This window comes from Ctenopharyngodon idella, chromosome 21 (genome assembly GCF_019924925.1).
Source record: "Ctenopharyngodon idella isolate HZGC_01 chromosome 21, HZGC01, whole genome shotgun sequence".
Taxonomy (NCBI): Eukaryota; Metazoa; Chordata; class Actinopteri; order Cypriniformes; family Xenocyprididae; genus Ctenopharyngodon; species Ctenopharyngodon idella.
Genome location: NC_067240.1, coordinates 13,972,699 through 13,989,388, shown reverse-complemented (window position 1 = coordinate 13,989,388; position 16,690 = coordinate 13,972,699). Strand labels below are relative to the sequence as shown.

General features: G+C 36.4%; 1 protein-coding gene across 2 annotated transcripts in view; it reads left to right on the top strand.

The window, feature by feature from the left end:
• myo5b (myosin VB) overlaps window positions 1-16,690 on the top strand; it is a 50,892-nt gene that overhangs the window by 11,361 nt on the left and 22,841 nt on the right. For both annotated transcript variants that reach the window (XM_051877136.1, XM_051877137.1), the window contains exons 2-13: window positions 5,641-5,751; window positions 6,392-6,563; window positions 7,526-7,670; window positions 9,816-9,972; window positions 10,677-10,820; window positions 10,910-10,991; window positions 12,339-12,446; window positions 12,560-12,669; window positions 12,786-13,051; window positions 13,417-13,498; window positions 15,392-15,532; window positions 16,208-16,330. In XM_051877136.1, coding sequence (XP_051733096.1) covers window positions 5,641-5,751; window positions 6,392-6,563; window positions 7,526-7,670; window positions 9,816-9,972; window positions 10,677-10,820; window positions 10,910-10,991; window positions 12,339-12,446; window positions 12,560-12,669; window positions 12,786-13,051; window positions 13,417-13,498; window positions 15,392-15,532; window positions 16,208-16,330 — 1,641 coding nt within the window. The remainder of the gene's footprint in view (window positions 1-5,640; window positions 5,752-6,391; window positions 6,564-7,525; window positions 7,671-9,815; window positions 9,973-10,676; window positions 10,821-10,909; window positions 10,992-12,338; window positions 12,447-12,559; window positions 12,670-12,785; window positions 13,052-13,416; window positions 13,499-15,391; window positions 15,533-16,207; window positions 16,331-16,690) is intronic.

Here is a 16,690-nt window from a genome sequence, read left to right as displayed (position 1 = left end):
ATTAATTTTTAAGAGGTTGACAAAATCGTCTTACAATCACAGCATTTACATGTTTTTGTCCTATAAATGACTTTCTAAATTATAAATACCACTGTCTAGCAGTAGCAGGTGGCAAATTGCGACTTGTTGGTTGCTAACATTGGACCTTTGAGAGGACGTCTTGCTTGTTTTCCACTTCATGAAAATTATGCAGAGGGCTCCATTTAAAAAGTTTCAATGAGTTTGTACTATCAGCTCTTGTTATCATCAAGCATCTTATTTTGTGCTGTAGCTGTGAACAGCCGGAACGCTACACCGAAACATTATTAGACAGTGTGATGTAACAGACTGCAAACCAGACAGGACCCCTGCTGTTCGATCGAAATATCTGTTTCCGCTGTGTCTTGGTGAATCTCATGCTTTGCTCTTAGTTTTTCTTTTTATTTCCACCTGAGGCGCAGCACAGACTGTCTGAGTTCAGTACGTCCCGTCATTTCACTCAGCTTGGTTAAAGTACGTCCCCATTGTGTCAGATCAGATCAGATGAGCCCAAACTCTAAAGCTGGGTAAACTTTTTTTTTTTTTTTTAGTACTTTATGATGTTTTTTTTTTTTTTTTTTTTTTTGTCAGATTTTTATGATCTTCCATTATTTTTGTTTTTTATAAATAAATTGGCATTCGATCAGGCTGCAGGTGATTTTTTTTTTTTTTTTGTTTGTTTTTTTTTTTTTTTTTATATAGAAGTTTAGCCTTTGCTGGTTAGCATATCTTTGTTTAAAGCAGTTGTGACCACAAGTAAACTGTTCAAGAACAAAAATCATCTCATCACCTCCTTTCCCCGCATTCGATGTTGACATTCAATTCAGTGTTGCACATGCTCACTGTAACTAACTCATGGAACCGTCATATATGAGTAATATCAGAAACAGCAAGCTCAAAGGCAGCACCCGATCCATTCATATCTCTAAATCATCCTGCAGTATCTCTCGCTCCGCCTCTAACTAGGATTAAAAATGCAGTTGTCAGCAGGGAAGGCTCTGATATGGAGCAGCTTCTGTGGAGAAGTGCAGCCTTTGAATTAAGAGGCGTACCCGGACTGAGGTGTCCTTTCACAGTACTGTATGCAATTCATAGTTTTCACATAATGTCACACACTTAAAGGAACGCCCATCTGGAGGTCAAAACAAGGCTTTCCTCCATTGCCCACCAGTCATTTTTACCAGGTTACTAATGTAGTAAGTCAGTTATATTAAAAAAAAAAAATACAGTATACACTTTATTGATGATGCATACTATGTACAATCAAGCAGATGAGCCCAGAATATAAACACAATGCGCAGTTTCTCGTTGTGTTAAATAAAACGTGTAACCATTTAGCTAATTTGATCTTTTAAATTCACTGTTTTAGTACATTAAGGCACTTTAAGTGTTTTTCATTTTAAATGTGGTGGAATATCCCTTTGTTTTTAGTGATTGAAACACTGCAGCTGGTGTTGTATATGGATCACAAGTGCCCAAAACTTGCATTCAGCTTCTGTTTGATTGACATTTGCCAAACTATTGTAGGGTCATTCCGCTATTTTGTAAATTTTCACCTGAGATTTGGAGCCAATTTACAGGGGTGTAAAAATGACTTTAGAAAGATGGCAGCATCATTATTTTATTAGTAACACTTTACAATAAGGTTCATTAGTTAAACAGTAGTTAATGTATTAATTAACATGAACTAACCATGAGCAATACATTTGTTACTGTATTTACTAATCTTCGTTAACGTTAGTTAATGAAAATACAGTTGTTCATTGTTTGTTCTTGTTAGTTCACAGTGCATTAACTAATGTTAACAAAATTTTAATAATGTATTAGTAGATGTTGAAATTAACATCAACAAAGATTAATAAATGCTGTAGAAGTGCAGTTCATTATTAGTTCATGTTAATTAATGTAGTTAACTAATGTTAACTAATGAACCTTATTGTAAAGTGTTAACATTTTATTTTTACACAGAGATTGGTAAGTCTATTAGTTAAATCTGTTGACTTTAGCAATCTTTGTTTCATTATATGCCAACAGTGACCGTAGAAAAATGGCAAAAAGCACTTCTTTTGTTTTTTGCTTCAAGTTTGCATGCCTAGAATTATTAAAGGTATCTTAATATCCTTTTAGATTCTGGTTCTTAACAAACTTTCTTTTTGGTATCCTCATTTTAAAGGCCCTCGATGGTTCAATCCCAGAGATCTTAATGCGGCTTCATGAGTAAATTGGTAAATTGTACACAATTTCAGTGGTCAAAAACTAAATGTGGGTCACTTTGCATACAGCTGATACTTTTTTCTTTTAAAGAGGAATATCTAAAGAACAAATAGTGTTGAAACTAGAAATGTATCTCGTGTTTTTCTATCAACTCATTTACATAGAACAAACCTGTCTGAGTGCCATAAGTATTCCTTTTCCAAAGTTTGCATCCCTGTAACTCTAGTATTCAAGATACTCATTTTCATTCTTAATAAACTTTCCTTTTGAAATCTTCATTTTCAAGGCCCTATATAGTTAGCAGCTCCATGTTCAGGTTTAATTTGACCCATTTTCAGTGATCGAAAACCAAATGTGGTTCACTTTGCACACAGCTGATACTTATTGCATTTAAAGAGAAATGTCTGAAGAATAAATCATGTTTAAACTATAAATGTATCAAAAACTTTTTATACTTTTACTAATTTTTATAAAAATGCTACAAAGTATAAGTGGCATTCACACTACTGTACCAAAAAACTCAAAATTTCTTATGTTCCATAGAAGAAATAAAAAAAGTCATACAAGTTAAATTGGAACGACACGAGGAAGAGTAAATGGTGACAGAATTTTCGTTTTTGGGTGAACTATTCCTTTATATTATGCATCCTGGTTCCAGCTTGATCACTGAGGACTTTACAGCAGTGTTTGACTGGTTGCTGCTTAATTTGAGAGCATGATTTGTTAGTTAAGAATCTGTTAAGGCTGATCATGCAGAGTTGTGGTGGATTTAGCGACTGAATGTTCTTCTAATAAACTTGCGGCTCTTTAAGCGGCTTATACCCACTGAGTTTCTTTTTTGAAGGTCAAGAGCCGTGTTCTTTACAAACATAGATCGTCAGCGGAAGCTAACTTCTAACTGCCTTCAGGATAGATAACAGCTCTCTCTCGTTACATACTCTAAGCCTTCAGCTTACTTTCAGTTTATCACCAACACACAAACATTGAGACACTGTGCATCACTAGGAGCAGAGGACACAATGGTTTATTATTTAGTGGTGTCTCATTTTTCTTTGATTTATGAATCTCTGTCTCTTTCTTTCTTTAATATCTTGGTTAAACCTTAAGGCTAACTGGATGAGAATCCATCTTTATTAGTCCTCTGCTGGGTACTGCAGAGCTCTCTCTGGCTTATGGGTCATGATGGATGAATGTTTTTTAAATTTGAATAAAATGAAAACTAAAAGACTTTCAAATCACATGAGCCAATATTTTATTCACAATAGAACATAACATAGAAGATAACATAACAAATGTTTAAACTGAGAAATTTTACAATTTTATGCACAAAATGAGCTCATTTCAAATTTGATGCCTGCTACAGGTCTCAAAATAGTTGGGACAGGGGCATGTTTACCATGGTTTAGCATCTCCTCTTCTTTTTAAAACAGTTTGAAGACGTCTGGGCATCGAGGTTATGGGTTTCTGGAGTTTTGGTGTTGGAATTTGGTCCCATTCTTGCTTGATATAGGTTTCCAGCTGCTGAAGAGTTCGTGGTTGTCTTTGACATATTTTTTATTTAATGTTGCTCTAAAACCTTTATATACCTTTCAGCATTCATAGTGCCTTCCAAAACGTGCAAGCTGCCCATACCTGTATGCACTTATGCACCCCCATACCATCAGAGATGCTGGCTTTTGAACTGAACGCTGATAACACGCTGGAAGGTCTCCCTCCTCTTTGGCCCGGAGGACACGGCATCTGTGATTTACAACAAGAATGTCAAATTTGGACTTGTCTGACCATAGAACACTTTTCTACTTTGAAACAGTCCATTTTAAATGAGGACCTTCTGGACCATGTTCACATATGGCTTCCTTTTCGCATGATAGAGATTTAGTTAGCATCTGCAGATGGCACGGCGGATTGTGTTTACCGACAGTGTTTTCTGGAAGTATTCCTGAGCCCATTTAGTGATGTCATTGACACAATCATGCCTATGAGTGATGCAGTGCTGTCTGAGGGCTCAAAGACCATGGGCATCCAATAAAGGTCTCCGGCCTTGTCCCTTACGCACAGATTTCTCTGAATCTTTTGATGATGTTATGCACTGTAGATGATGAGATTTGCAAAGCCTTTGCAATTAGAAGTTGAGGAACATGGTTTTTAAAGTATTCCACAATCTTTTTACGCACTCTTTCACAGATTGGAGAGCCTCTGCCAATCTTTACTTCTGAGAGACTCTGCCTCTCTAAGATATCCCTTTTATAACTAATCATGTTACAGACCTGATATCAGTTAACTTAATAAGTTGCTAGATGTTCTCCCAGCTGAATCTTTTCAAAATTTCTTGCTTTTTTGAGACCTTTAGCAGGCATCAAATTTGAAATGAGCTAATTTTGTGCATAAAATTGTAAAATTTCTGTTTAAACACTTGTTATGTTATCTATGTTCTATTGTGAATAAAATATTGGCTCATGTGATATGGAAGTCTTTTAGTTTTCATTTTATTCACATTTAAAAAATGTCCCAACTTTTCCAGAATTCGGGTTGTGTGTGTGTGTGTATGTAAAATGTTATATATTTTTATATATATATATATATATATATATATATTATATATATATATATATATATATATAATATATATATATAATCGCGGATAGATGCCTGCTTTCAAACGCTTTCAAATGCTCCCAGCTCCCATGTGTATTTGTGTAAGTGCTTGGTGAAGAGCTTCATTGATGACTGTTTACAATGTTTTTACAGCGTTGATCATTGAAGCCAATCACAGACATATCTGATGAGCGCGTCAACACAGTGGCCAATCAGAGGTGTTTATGAATCCGCTCAACAGCACTCAAAGCATCACATTTTTAAAAGTCTGTACTTTTTACAGCTCTAATGCAGTGCCATCAGTTTGCCTAAAAGAATACAGAACATTCAAATGTTTTACCTGTGGAAGAGAGCAGGTGTAAATTTTTTTAACTTGTACCAACTAACATTTTGAAAATACGAACATTATCATAAATCTGAAAATTTACGTCAGAACGACTTTACAAATGATTTACACAAAAATTAATTCCGCTTGCGTTTCATGAATGAGGCCCAGTCTGCATACACCTCACTGCGGTTCAGTTTATCTCTGAACTCTTCTGCCTGTACTGCTGATCCTCCAATTATATACAGAATCTGCTGATAAAAGCACTGGAGCTCTTATTTAGCTTTACTCATTTTTGTCTGTTCCTAGATAGGAAGATTAATGACCGCTTGGGTCGTTGTCCTCATGGATAAGTGAAACCATGATTGTGGTGTATGTTCATATTTTGTTTACAGATACTCATATGTTGTTTGATATGTGTTGATCGAGCTTATGGCCAATCGGCAGCGGTTTCTTTTATTTAAACATGGTTTTTATCTGTGTTTCAGTACACCCGGGTTTGGATCCCTGACCCAGATGAGGTCTGGAGGTCGGCTGAAATCATCAAGGATTATAAGGAGGGAGACTCAGTGCTTCACCTCAAATTAGAAGATGAATCGGTGAGTATACACCCTCCCCTTCTTTCACCTAATAGTTGACAATAGTTGGAAAAAACATCTGGTTTGTAAAAATCTCAATTTTCTGTTTTCCGACTACAAAATAAAAACTCGTTGAGTTGCACATATCCAAAACAATCATGTTTATGCTGCGTATCTGGACAAAGCCTAAGAGTTTCATTCAGTTAAAATGGATTGATTAGTGATTTTAAGCAGACTGAACGATGCTGGGTTTAAAATCTGTCGTGAAACAGCAGAACTAAACCAGATCTTAACTAGATCTTAATGTTTCCTGCATTAGTTTGGGTTTCACTGCACTGAGGAAAGTGTGTCGAATGAATCATTGATTATGTTTTGGTGTGTAAGAAGTGCAGACCCCTCAGAGGGGAGGTTGTACGCCATATTCTCGAGTGTATTATCAAAAAACAATGTTGGAGAAGCCTGAATAAACCAGTAGATGAAATAAAGATCAGCATGACTTATTGAAGCTCTTGTGCCTGTAATGCATTACCAACACTCTCAGTCTGCCATAAGACACTTTTTGACTCTTGAAGCCTTCGAAGTTACTTCACATTGTGGTTTGAGTCCAATCAATTTCTAATCTACTGTTTCAACTTAATGGCATTGCTGTCTCTATTCCTAGACTTTAGAATATTCAATTGGTCCCAAAGACAATCCTCTTCCATTTCTTCGGAATCCTGATATTCTGGTAGGAGAGAATGACCTTACTGCTCTCAGCTACCTCCACGAGCCCGCTGTGCTCCACAACCTCAAGGTCCGCTTCCTTGAGTCCAATCACATTTACACTTACTGTGGTAAGTCATGTTTTTTTGCCTGAATGGCTTGTTTGTGAATGGCTTGTATTCATCATTTGTAAGTCACTTTGGATAAAAGCATCTGCTAAATGAATAAATGGTAATGTGTGTGTGTGTGTGTGTGTGTGTGTGTGTGTATGTATGTATATATAACTCCTTCAGTTGTTGTTCTAACCTCCCACAGATTTTAAATGTTGAATGTATGACTATACTTAGTTTTACCTCAAGTTTGATTGTAGGGGAGCTGTAAATGTTGTAATTAGGTATCCAAGGTTAACAGGCTTTACTGGAGAGTAACAAAGACGACATCCCTGTTTAGTCTACACTCATCACGTTTAGTGTTTTTATTAGTTACTCTGTCCCTATGACAACATGGCCTTGTTAATAGGTTGTGGCATTTTGGGATTGCGTTTTCTTTGAGGGTGTGTTTATTTCTACTGAAAAGTTGTTCTGGAGAATAAGACATTATGTAATGTATGTTTGAATCCAAACTCTGGATGACGTGTCTTGTCAGACAATCAAGAAGAGTGGATCTGCTGTTTTATATTCACCTACGCCATGGCCATACGATCTCACAGATATTTGTGGTCTAGTCTAAAGACCGCCCAACTGTTGTTTGACTTGTTTTATTGTTGCTTCCGTCTTTTGTGCTTTGTAATAACTAAATGATACCCAGTCAGGTTTCTCTTTTATGTTTTATGACTTTTATCTTCATTTTCACTTTCACAGACGTGTGTCTGTTTTGTGTTCTCTCTTTTAGACTGACACATCATGCATTAACGTTATTTTGCTTGCTGTGACATCATTCGATGATTGATGTCACCTAATATTTATGGTCATGAACAAATATTTAAACATTTATCTGCATCATCATGAATTTGTCTGATTTAAATGATGCGATTTTGCATATTAACTATGCTGCACAGTTGTAGGTGTAAACCTGTGTTAATCTCTCTCACCAGGGATTGTTCTGGTGGCCATCAACCCGTACGAGCAACTACACATCTATGGAGAAGAAGTCATCAATGCGTACAGCGGCCAGAACATGGGGGACATGGACCCTCACATATTTGCTGTGGCAGAGGAAGCGTACAAACAGATGGCCAGGTTTGTGCTTGTTTTTTTGTCTTATAAGGTGACGAGCTAATTTTAAACAGTTTATTTGTTCAAAGTGCTATTAAGTGGTTTCAGTCATTTTGCTAAATTTAATTTTGATAAATTTAACTCCGCCCCTCTCTCTGATAGCCCACCCACCCAAATGCTGTTCTTGTCAACTTTCTATTCATCAAAGAATCCTGGAAAAAAGTATCATGGGTTCCGCAATAATATTAGGCAGCACAACTGTTTTCAACATTGAAAAGAATAAAAAATGTCTTTAAGAAGCGTATTAGAATGATTTCTGAAGGATCATGTGACACTGAAGGCTGGAGTAATGGCTGCTGAAAATTCAGCTTTGCCATCACAGGAATAAATTACATTTTAACATATATTCAAGTGGAAAACAGTTATTTTAAATTGTAATAATATTTCACAATATTACTGTTTTTAACAGTTTTTTATCAAATAAATCCAGTCTTGATAAGCATAAGAGACTTCTTCAAAAAAAAAAAACATTTAAAAGATCATACAGATTCCAAAATTAAGAACATTAGTGTACTATTACCTTCTAAATAGTGTGTGTGTGATATATATATATATAATACCTACTATTTTAGAGAACTAAATAATAAATGAGATTGTCAACCCATACTGTCATCTCATAAACAATTTTAATGTGGCTTTTGGTGGTTAAGCTTTTCTCAAGAAGAGTCTAAGAAGTTATTTGCATCAAATAAATAACAAAGCTGTTGGTTAAGCTCTGTTGTTTTTGTAATAAAGAGCTCAGGTTTCAGAGCAGTGATTTCCACTGGCCATAAACAGGAAATGACAGCATGTGCTTTGAAAGCTGTGAGTAATCTGAAAGTTCAACTTGACTTAATGGATAGAGTGGGCAGATAATCACAGTGTACGCAGCATCATTCTACGAACCTTTGTATTTACATGTGTTTTTTTGTTGCTTGAAACAAAAGGCAAAGCCATTTGCACATCAGGTTTAAGCTTGAGCTAAGCATCCCACGCCGAGACATCATGACTTGTTAATGACTTGTGTAATGCTGAAGTCCCAAAATAAGCTCAGGCGAAGGAGGAAAATGCAAAGCAAACTTGGTTAGACTATGCATTTGATTGGCTGTTTAGGTCAGGTTTTACACGTCAGTTATTCTGAATGGTCACGTCAGTTATTTAAGAGCGTGTCAAAGCGGCCTTCTGCTGCAATTAGGCTTTCATGAGGAAGCTCTCTTGGGATGTGTGTGTCCATGTGTACGTGTCTAGTGCATATTGACTCTGTTAGAGACCGACCAGCAGCGACTGGTGTGGTTTTGATTGGAGATGTCAGAGTAAGAGGAGAATGTTAACTGCAGTTGACAGCTGACAAAATGTGACTGTAAAGCATACACTTTCCTTTGTTAAAAAAAAAAAAATCATAAAATAAATCCTCACAACCAGCGTCCTTTTGTTTTAGTCATTGGGTACAAAGCCCACCCGGAGGTTCTTACACACTTTTTTTATTTTTTTATTATTATTATTATTTTTTTTTTTTTTTTTTTTTGATATGCACTGTAAAATGTTCCTGATCCATGCAGTTTGACTTTATATAACATTGAATCATCTAAAAGCGACCTTGAGCTATGTAAAGGCGCTATATAAATAAAACTTCTTCTTCTTCTTCTTCTTAAAATACAGTATATACAATTTTATTAAATTGTAAAATATACATTGTGAATATATCTATATATTACATTTTGTAATTTAATGTTTTTTAATATCAAAAGTATTTGCATATGACGACAAATTCAGCTACATAATTTTAAATCAAAATTTCATTAATTTTTACTTTAAAAATGTTTCGTGCTGTCAAAATAAATGTTATATATATTATTCTGATCATCTCATATTTGGGACCAGGAAAAAATTACAATTTCCAAGGCTTTTTGTACCCTTAATGTTGACTTTCTTTTTTAAGAGTGTCAAATTGCATCATGCATCGAGTATATATATATAACATATATCATATGTTTCATAGACCTCCCTGTTCTGTAAGCACCATCTGATTAGTTGGATGCACTTTATTTATCATGCATATCATCTCAGGAATTCATATGGATGCTGTCTTCATAACTGTTTCTGTATGTAAACCTGAACTTTCTCCTGCAGAGATGAGAAGAACCAGTCGATAATCGTGAGTGGAGAGTCTGGAGCCGGTAAAACAGTTTCTGCAAAGTATGCCATGCGCTTTTTTGCCACAGTGGGAGGTTCAGCAAATGACACGAGTGTCGAAGAGAAAGTACTGGCCTCCAGCCCTATTATGGAGGTATGCTTTAATACTCCTGTATTCGAATAATTCTTGTGAGGGAAAAACGACTCCGGTCACCCCATGATGTCAATGAGTTGAGAACCACTAAATTCACAGACACTTTACTAGAATAATTTGTGTTCAGTCTAATACACTTGTTCCACTAAGTACTTCCATAGTGTGCAGCGGCTGTAAAGGTGCCCTCACTTCTCTCATCACTCCATCTCATTGTGGCACTGACACACTTGAGCTGCGAAATTAAACTCAAGATTCGGCAGGCCTGTTTGAACAGATAAGAGCAGAGCTGGCTTGTGTGCCCTTCAGGAAGATAATCTGTGTGCCAGTGAGAGTGGCCAAATCTCACAGTCAATTTAGAGATATCATTACAGCGGAAATGAGCACTGGTGATAGAAGGGTCTCTTAGGATGCAAACCTAGAGATACTAATATTACAGGTGACTCATAACATCCCAGCTCAGACAAACAAATAATCTGAAATCACAGTAATTACTCATTCTTAATGATGTTGCAAACAGGATTTTAGGTTTACGCCTCCTCAAACATGTTACACCCTCTGTTATGAAACTCTCTCTACCCTTCTTATGTTCTATTATGGTTCAATAATAGTCATTTGATAACCTCCTGTTTCGGATTAGACCAACCAAAGAGTGAGTCAACCATAATTAACACTTTTTTTTTTTTTTTTTTTTTCCTTCTGTGCAGGCCATTGGAAATGCAAAAACCACACGCAATGACAACAGCAGCCGCTTTGGGAAATATATTGAGATTGGCTTTGATAGGAGATATCACATCATCGGTGCCAACATGCGAACGTATCTGCTTGAGAAGTCCAGAGTAGTATTTCAGGTGCGTCTCACACAGGAAGGAGGTTTTTTAAGATTTAATCGCAGCCCCTTGTGCTTTTCCATGTGTTGAACATCAATATATTTTTGCAGGCTGAGGAAGAGAGGAACTACCACATTTTCTACCAGCTCTGTGCTTCATCCTCTCTGCCAGAATTTAAAGATCTTACCTTGAGTAAGTGGCCCAGTGAACTCAATGACAGTTTGGTTACATCCCGTATGATGGTATATACGGCTTGATGGCAGAAAAGTCACAAATATGTCTTAAAAATGTGGTCCTTGTGGCACGAGATGCTAAATTTTTTTTCTGTGAGTCATGATGCAACCTGTCTGTCAAATTATTGTAATGACTTTAATTATCTTCATTTGGGGGGATTTTCTTATTAAATATTCACATGCAAATTTGATTTCATTAAAATTAAATTACATTTAAAATATTTAAGATAATGTAATATAAAATATTATTAGGTTTAATTTCCATCAATAATACCTATATTTTAATACCATTGCTGTGATATGAAATTACTCCTACCATAATACACTACCATTCAAATGTTTGGGGTTTGTATGATTTTTTTTTTTTTTTTTAATGTTTTCTTTGTTTTTGAAAGGTCTTGTGCTCAAAAAATATAGTAAAAACAGTAATATTATGAAACATAACCATTTTCTACATATTTTTATATATTTTAAAAAGTAACTTACTCCTGTGATGCAAAGCAGCATCATTACTCCAGTCTTCAGTGTCACATGATCCTTCAGAAATAAGTCTGATATGCTGATTTGTTCAAGAAACATTTCTTGTTATTATCGATGTTGTCAACAAAATGTGTTGCGTGATATTTTTGTGAAAAATATTTTTTTTCAGGATTCTTTGATAAATAGAAAATTAAAAAAAACAGCATTTATTAACATAAATGTTATACTAGCTGTGTTTCCAATACCCTTCAAATTGCGCAAATTGAAATTGCGAATGTAAAATACAACGCATCAATTGAAACGCATCAATTTTGCAAAAGCTCACTAATATTGCAAAAAGTTTTTACGCTCACATGAGGTGGGTTTTTTAGGCAATTTGAAAAATGAATATTTAGCAAAACTGCAATGGAAACCGATCATTTTCTAAAGATGGTGCAGTATGTTTGGACAGAAGATGAGACAGAGTCTTAAACCCATAAAAGACAAAAACAACACAAAAAATGCCACAATTTATCAAGACCTCAAAGCAGAAACACCTAGAAACACCTCATACGTGGCCGCTCCCAACTAAAAGGGCCTTTCCTTGCCATTAATGCTTATATAACACGCCTACGTCTCCTTCGGTTTAAAATAATGGCTAGTGCAGTGGCTGCAGTATTCTTAAACTTACTAACATCCGTTGCCGTGATTTTTGGAATGACTTATCGAGAGAGGAAAAAATCTTGCTGACCCCAAGCTTTTAAATGGTATGATTTTGGCCATAAAGCCCACTGCTACCACTGACAGTTTTGCTCATTCTAATTGTCCATTCACCCTCACGTTTTAGCCAGCGCAGAAGAATTTACCTACACGTCTCTCGGTGAGAACATTTTCATTGAGGGCGTGAATGATGCTGAGGACCTTGTGAAGACAAGAGAGGCTCTTACAATGCTTGGTGAGGACTACAGATCTAAACTTGACTATAATCAAGGTTTTGCAATATTATACCAAAACCATACTGCGTGTTGATCGTAAATATTAATTATGGTGGCATTTCATGTTGTGCAGGTGTGAAAGACAACCATCAAATGAGCATCTTTAAGATAATTGCCTCCATCTTGCACCTGGGGAACGTGGGGATTGTGTCGGAGAGAGATGGAGAATCCTGCCATATCAGCGTAAGTGCATGATAAATAGTGTGTCTTACTGTATGTTATTTGTTTTAGCATATAAACATTACAGATGACTATTCTTTACTTGCCTTGACAATCACTATATCTTTTTGCACCTGCAGAGGGACGACACTCATCTGAATCATTTCTGTCGGCTGCTCGGTATAGAACAGGAGCAGATGGAGCACTGGCTGTGCCGCAGGAAACTGGTGACTGCTGCCGAGACCTACGTGAAGAACATGCCGCACGCCCAGGCGGTCAACGCCCGAGACGCCCTGGCCAAACACATTTACGCCCATCTCTTTGACTGGATTGTGGAGCACATCAATAAGGCCCTGCTTACCTCTACTAAACAGCACTCCTTTATCGGGGTGCTGGATATCTACGGGTAATGCTTGTGATTATGAGAGGTCATACTTGTAAAGATTTGGAAACTTAGCTCCCTGGGTTCTTATATACAGTACGGTAGAGTGTCTCTGTGGGCCACAGGAAACGGCCTTTCCTGTTTTGACCTTCCCTTAGCAAAAAACCTCATTGAGTTTTTAGAGTCAGCATTTGCCTATAAGCCTTTCTGGCCATGGGACTAATTACTTCTTCAAAGAAGGGAACTTATTGATCAGCACTAGAGTAAATAAGCGGAGAAGTGCCAAGCTATAGGATGCTGAGAGAAGTGCAGAAGGTGTTCTGTTTGCTTTCAGAGAAAACCGGATGGTTTTGAATAGTCACTGTTAACATGTCTTCTTCTCTCAACAGATTTGAAACATTCGAGATCAACAGCTTTGAGCAGTTCTGTATTAACTACGCCAACGAGAAACTACAGCAACAGTTCAACTCGGTCAGTAATATAGGATCTCTAGATTCGTGTTTACTGCCATTTGTGTCACTCGTGCTATGCTGTTTGCATTTAGACATATACTAACTTAAATCTCTTAATATATTGGATAAATATTATAATTATAATAAAATATATTCTCGATTTTTAAGGGTAAAAAATCATATTAGAATTATTTTTTATATAATAAATTATAATGAATGTTTTTAATATTATTAAATAGTATGTTATTTGTTAAATAATATTTTTTTAATATAAAAAAATAAACTAAAGATTTTTCAGAACAAATTGCTGAACAAAGCATATTCATTTTAAACACCTCTGTTGCTGCTATGTATTAGACTGCTATGTATGTATTAGACCAAAGTCTCTTATCAAGTAATTTCACTCGGCGGCCATCTTTGAAACACCTCTCGGCATGCAAGTGCAGCTCCTATCTCTTTGAATGGGGAAACATCAAATTCTCCAAAGCTGTTTGCGAAGCTTTTGATTAAATTTCATATTTGAAATCACCAATGAAATCTGACAACAACTGTCTCATAAATTTAGTTTCTAAACGCTTAAATCATGACAAAAAACAGTATTTTTCAGGCTGGATCAAGCTAGTGCGCATGCGCAGTCCTCCTAAGTGCGCGTCTCTTGTGTCTCATTTAGGAGGCGCGCATCTGACTGTTTCTATAGGAACCGGAGCTTCTAATGGCCGCTGCAGTGACGCAATGACTTTACCAATTAGCGATTGGCTCTTTTTTAGAAGGCGGGACTTATTTCACCATATTGCGCGTTGCACTTTCTCCCATTCAAAACGATATGAGTGACGTGCCTTTTGTTATTCTATAGTCTTTGTTTAGACATACTATCTTATAAGTCTTAATATATTACATAAAATATTAAAATAATAAATAATATATAATAATACACTGCCTGGCCAAAAAAAAAAAAAAAAAAAAAGTTGCTGTTTGGATTTTAATAGGCAAATACTTAAGAATCTATGAATAGATCATTATTACAGTGATTATTATGTTTCTAGCATGTTATATGTTTGGAAACGGTTCTTTTAACCCTTAAAGATGGAGTGTGTAGCTTTTCATTTCTTAAACAACCATGAAGACACATCATGGCCATATTCCAGAATGACAATGTCAAGATTCACCAGGGTTAAAATTGTGAAAGAATGGTTCAGAGAGCATGAAGAATCATTTTCACACATGAATTGGCACAAGATCTTGACCAAAAATTGATGCACCTCTTGATGGAAATAACATCACAACATTTATTTCCATCGAGAGGTGCATCATTTTTTGGTCAAGATCTTGTATTAACAATGCAAGAGGTGAGCACTCTGTAAAGTCTCCTCAAGCACATCCCAAAAACTTACACTGAGGTTAAGGTAAGTGCCAATTCATGTGTGAAAATGATTCTTCATGCTTCCTGCCAACAATTCTTTCACAGTTTGAGCCTGATGAATCTTGACATGGTCATCCTGGAATATGGCCATGATACATCTTATTACATGGTTGTTTAAGAAATGAAAAGCTACACACTCCATCTTTTAGGGTTAAAAGAACCATTGCCTAACATATAACATGCTAGAAAATTAATAATCACTGTAATAATGATCCACCCATAGACTCTTAAGTATTTGCCTATTAAAATCCAAACAGCAACTTTTTTTTTTTGGGCCAGGCAGTGTATTATAATGGTTTCTTTTCAAATGCTTTCATTATCACTTTCTATCCTATTAGTCTATTGTATTTTAAAAAAGCATATTCATTTCAAGTTCAAAATGTAATGCATAACAGGAATGATCCATGTGTTTGTGACTCTTGGCCGTATTTAGTTGCAAATTTCATGTATTTGATGAATTAACCTAATACGTATGCATCATATATCACTCAGCATGTGTTTAAACTGGAGCAAGAGGAGTATATGAAGGAGCAGATCCCCTGGACGCTTATTGATTTCTATGATAACCAGCCATGCATTGACCTCATTGAAGCCAAGCTTGGTATCCTGGACCTTCTTGATGAAGAGTGTAAGGTGAGCCCGAGCAGAGGGAAAGCAGTTGATAAAAAGAATTTGAGAGACGTGTTGTCTAAACAGGTCTCCGAACAAAGTAGAGGTCTGCAACAGAGTGCGGCACTAGACAAGTTTTAAATTGCTGAGTGCACATGCAGGAGGGAAGATACTGATATGTGCACTGGAAGTGGGAGGAAAAAAAATTTACTCGTAGGCTCCTGTAAAATATAATTATCTAGTAATAATATTACGCAGAAGTCTGTAACTGGAGATTTGAAGCATTGTGTGTGTGGAAATTGGAAAAAATAGCCTATAGACACCAGAACGAGACAGAATCTAACTGAAAACGGAACTGAAAAAGTCAGAGTAGACCACTTCCTACGGGCTTTTGCGGGCGGGAATGGGACAAGACATGAAAGTTTCAGGCGGGAGCGGGATAAAATCTTAAAAAAAAATTTGCGGAAGCGGACGGGAGTGTTAGATAATCTTGCGGGAGGGGGATGGAAAAATCCATCCCGCGCAGACCTCTAGAACAGAGCATCTCATTTAGTTTTAAACACCCCAGCTCTTTGAAGTGCTTGAGTAGGAGTTGAAGCAGCTTTAAAAGGGTGAACATGCTATTTCTGCTACAGGTAACCCAAATAATGTTTTCATTTCACTACAGTTCAAAGTATTTTTCTTTTCTGCATCTGACAGGTTCCCAAAGGAACGGATCAAAACTGGGCGCAGAAACTGTACAGCAAGCATTCAAGCAGCGAGCATTTCGAAAAGCCTAGGATGTCCAACACGTCTTTCATTGTGGTCCACTTTGCAGATAAGGTGGGTTCAGCTTATATTAAGGAGTTAAATATTATAGGGCTCAGGATGCTACTTGGATATTATGATGTCACCAACCCATCATTATTATTGAAACTCTTCAAATAAACCAGGCTTTTATGCTTTAAATTGTAAACCCAGAGTCATTTTAACCCTTTAACAGAACATTCTGATTGCCTAGATGAAAGATCAAAAACTGAACTTGACGTGACATGCATAGTTTTTGTGTGTTGCACAGCTAGGTTTTTAGGACAGATCTGCTCACTGAAACCCAACTTGTGAGGAACTTCGTTACACAACACAAATGATTGTGTCAATAATGCATGATGAATGCAACAAAGTTTTCAACAGTTTTGGGTCGCA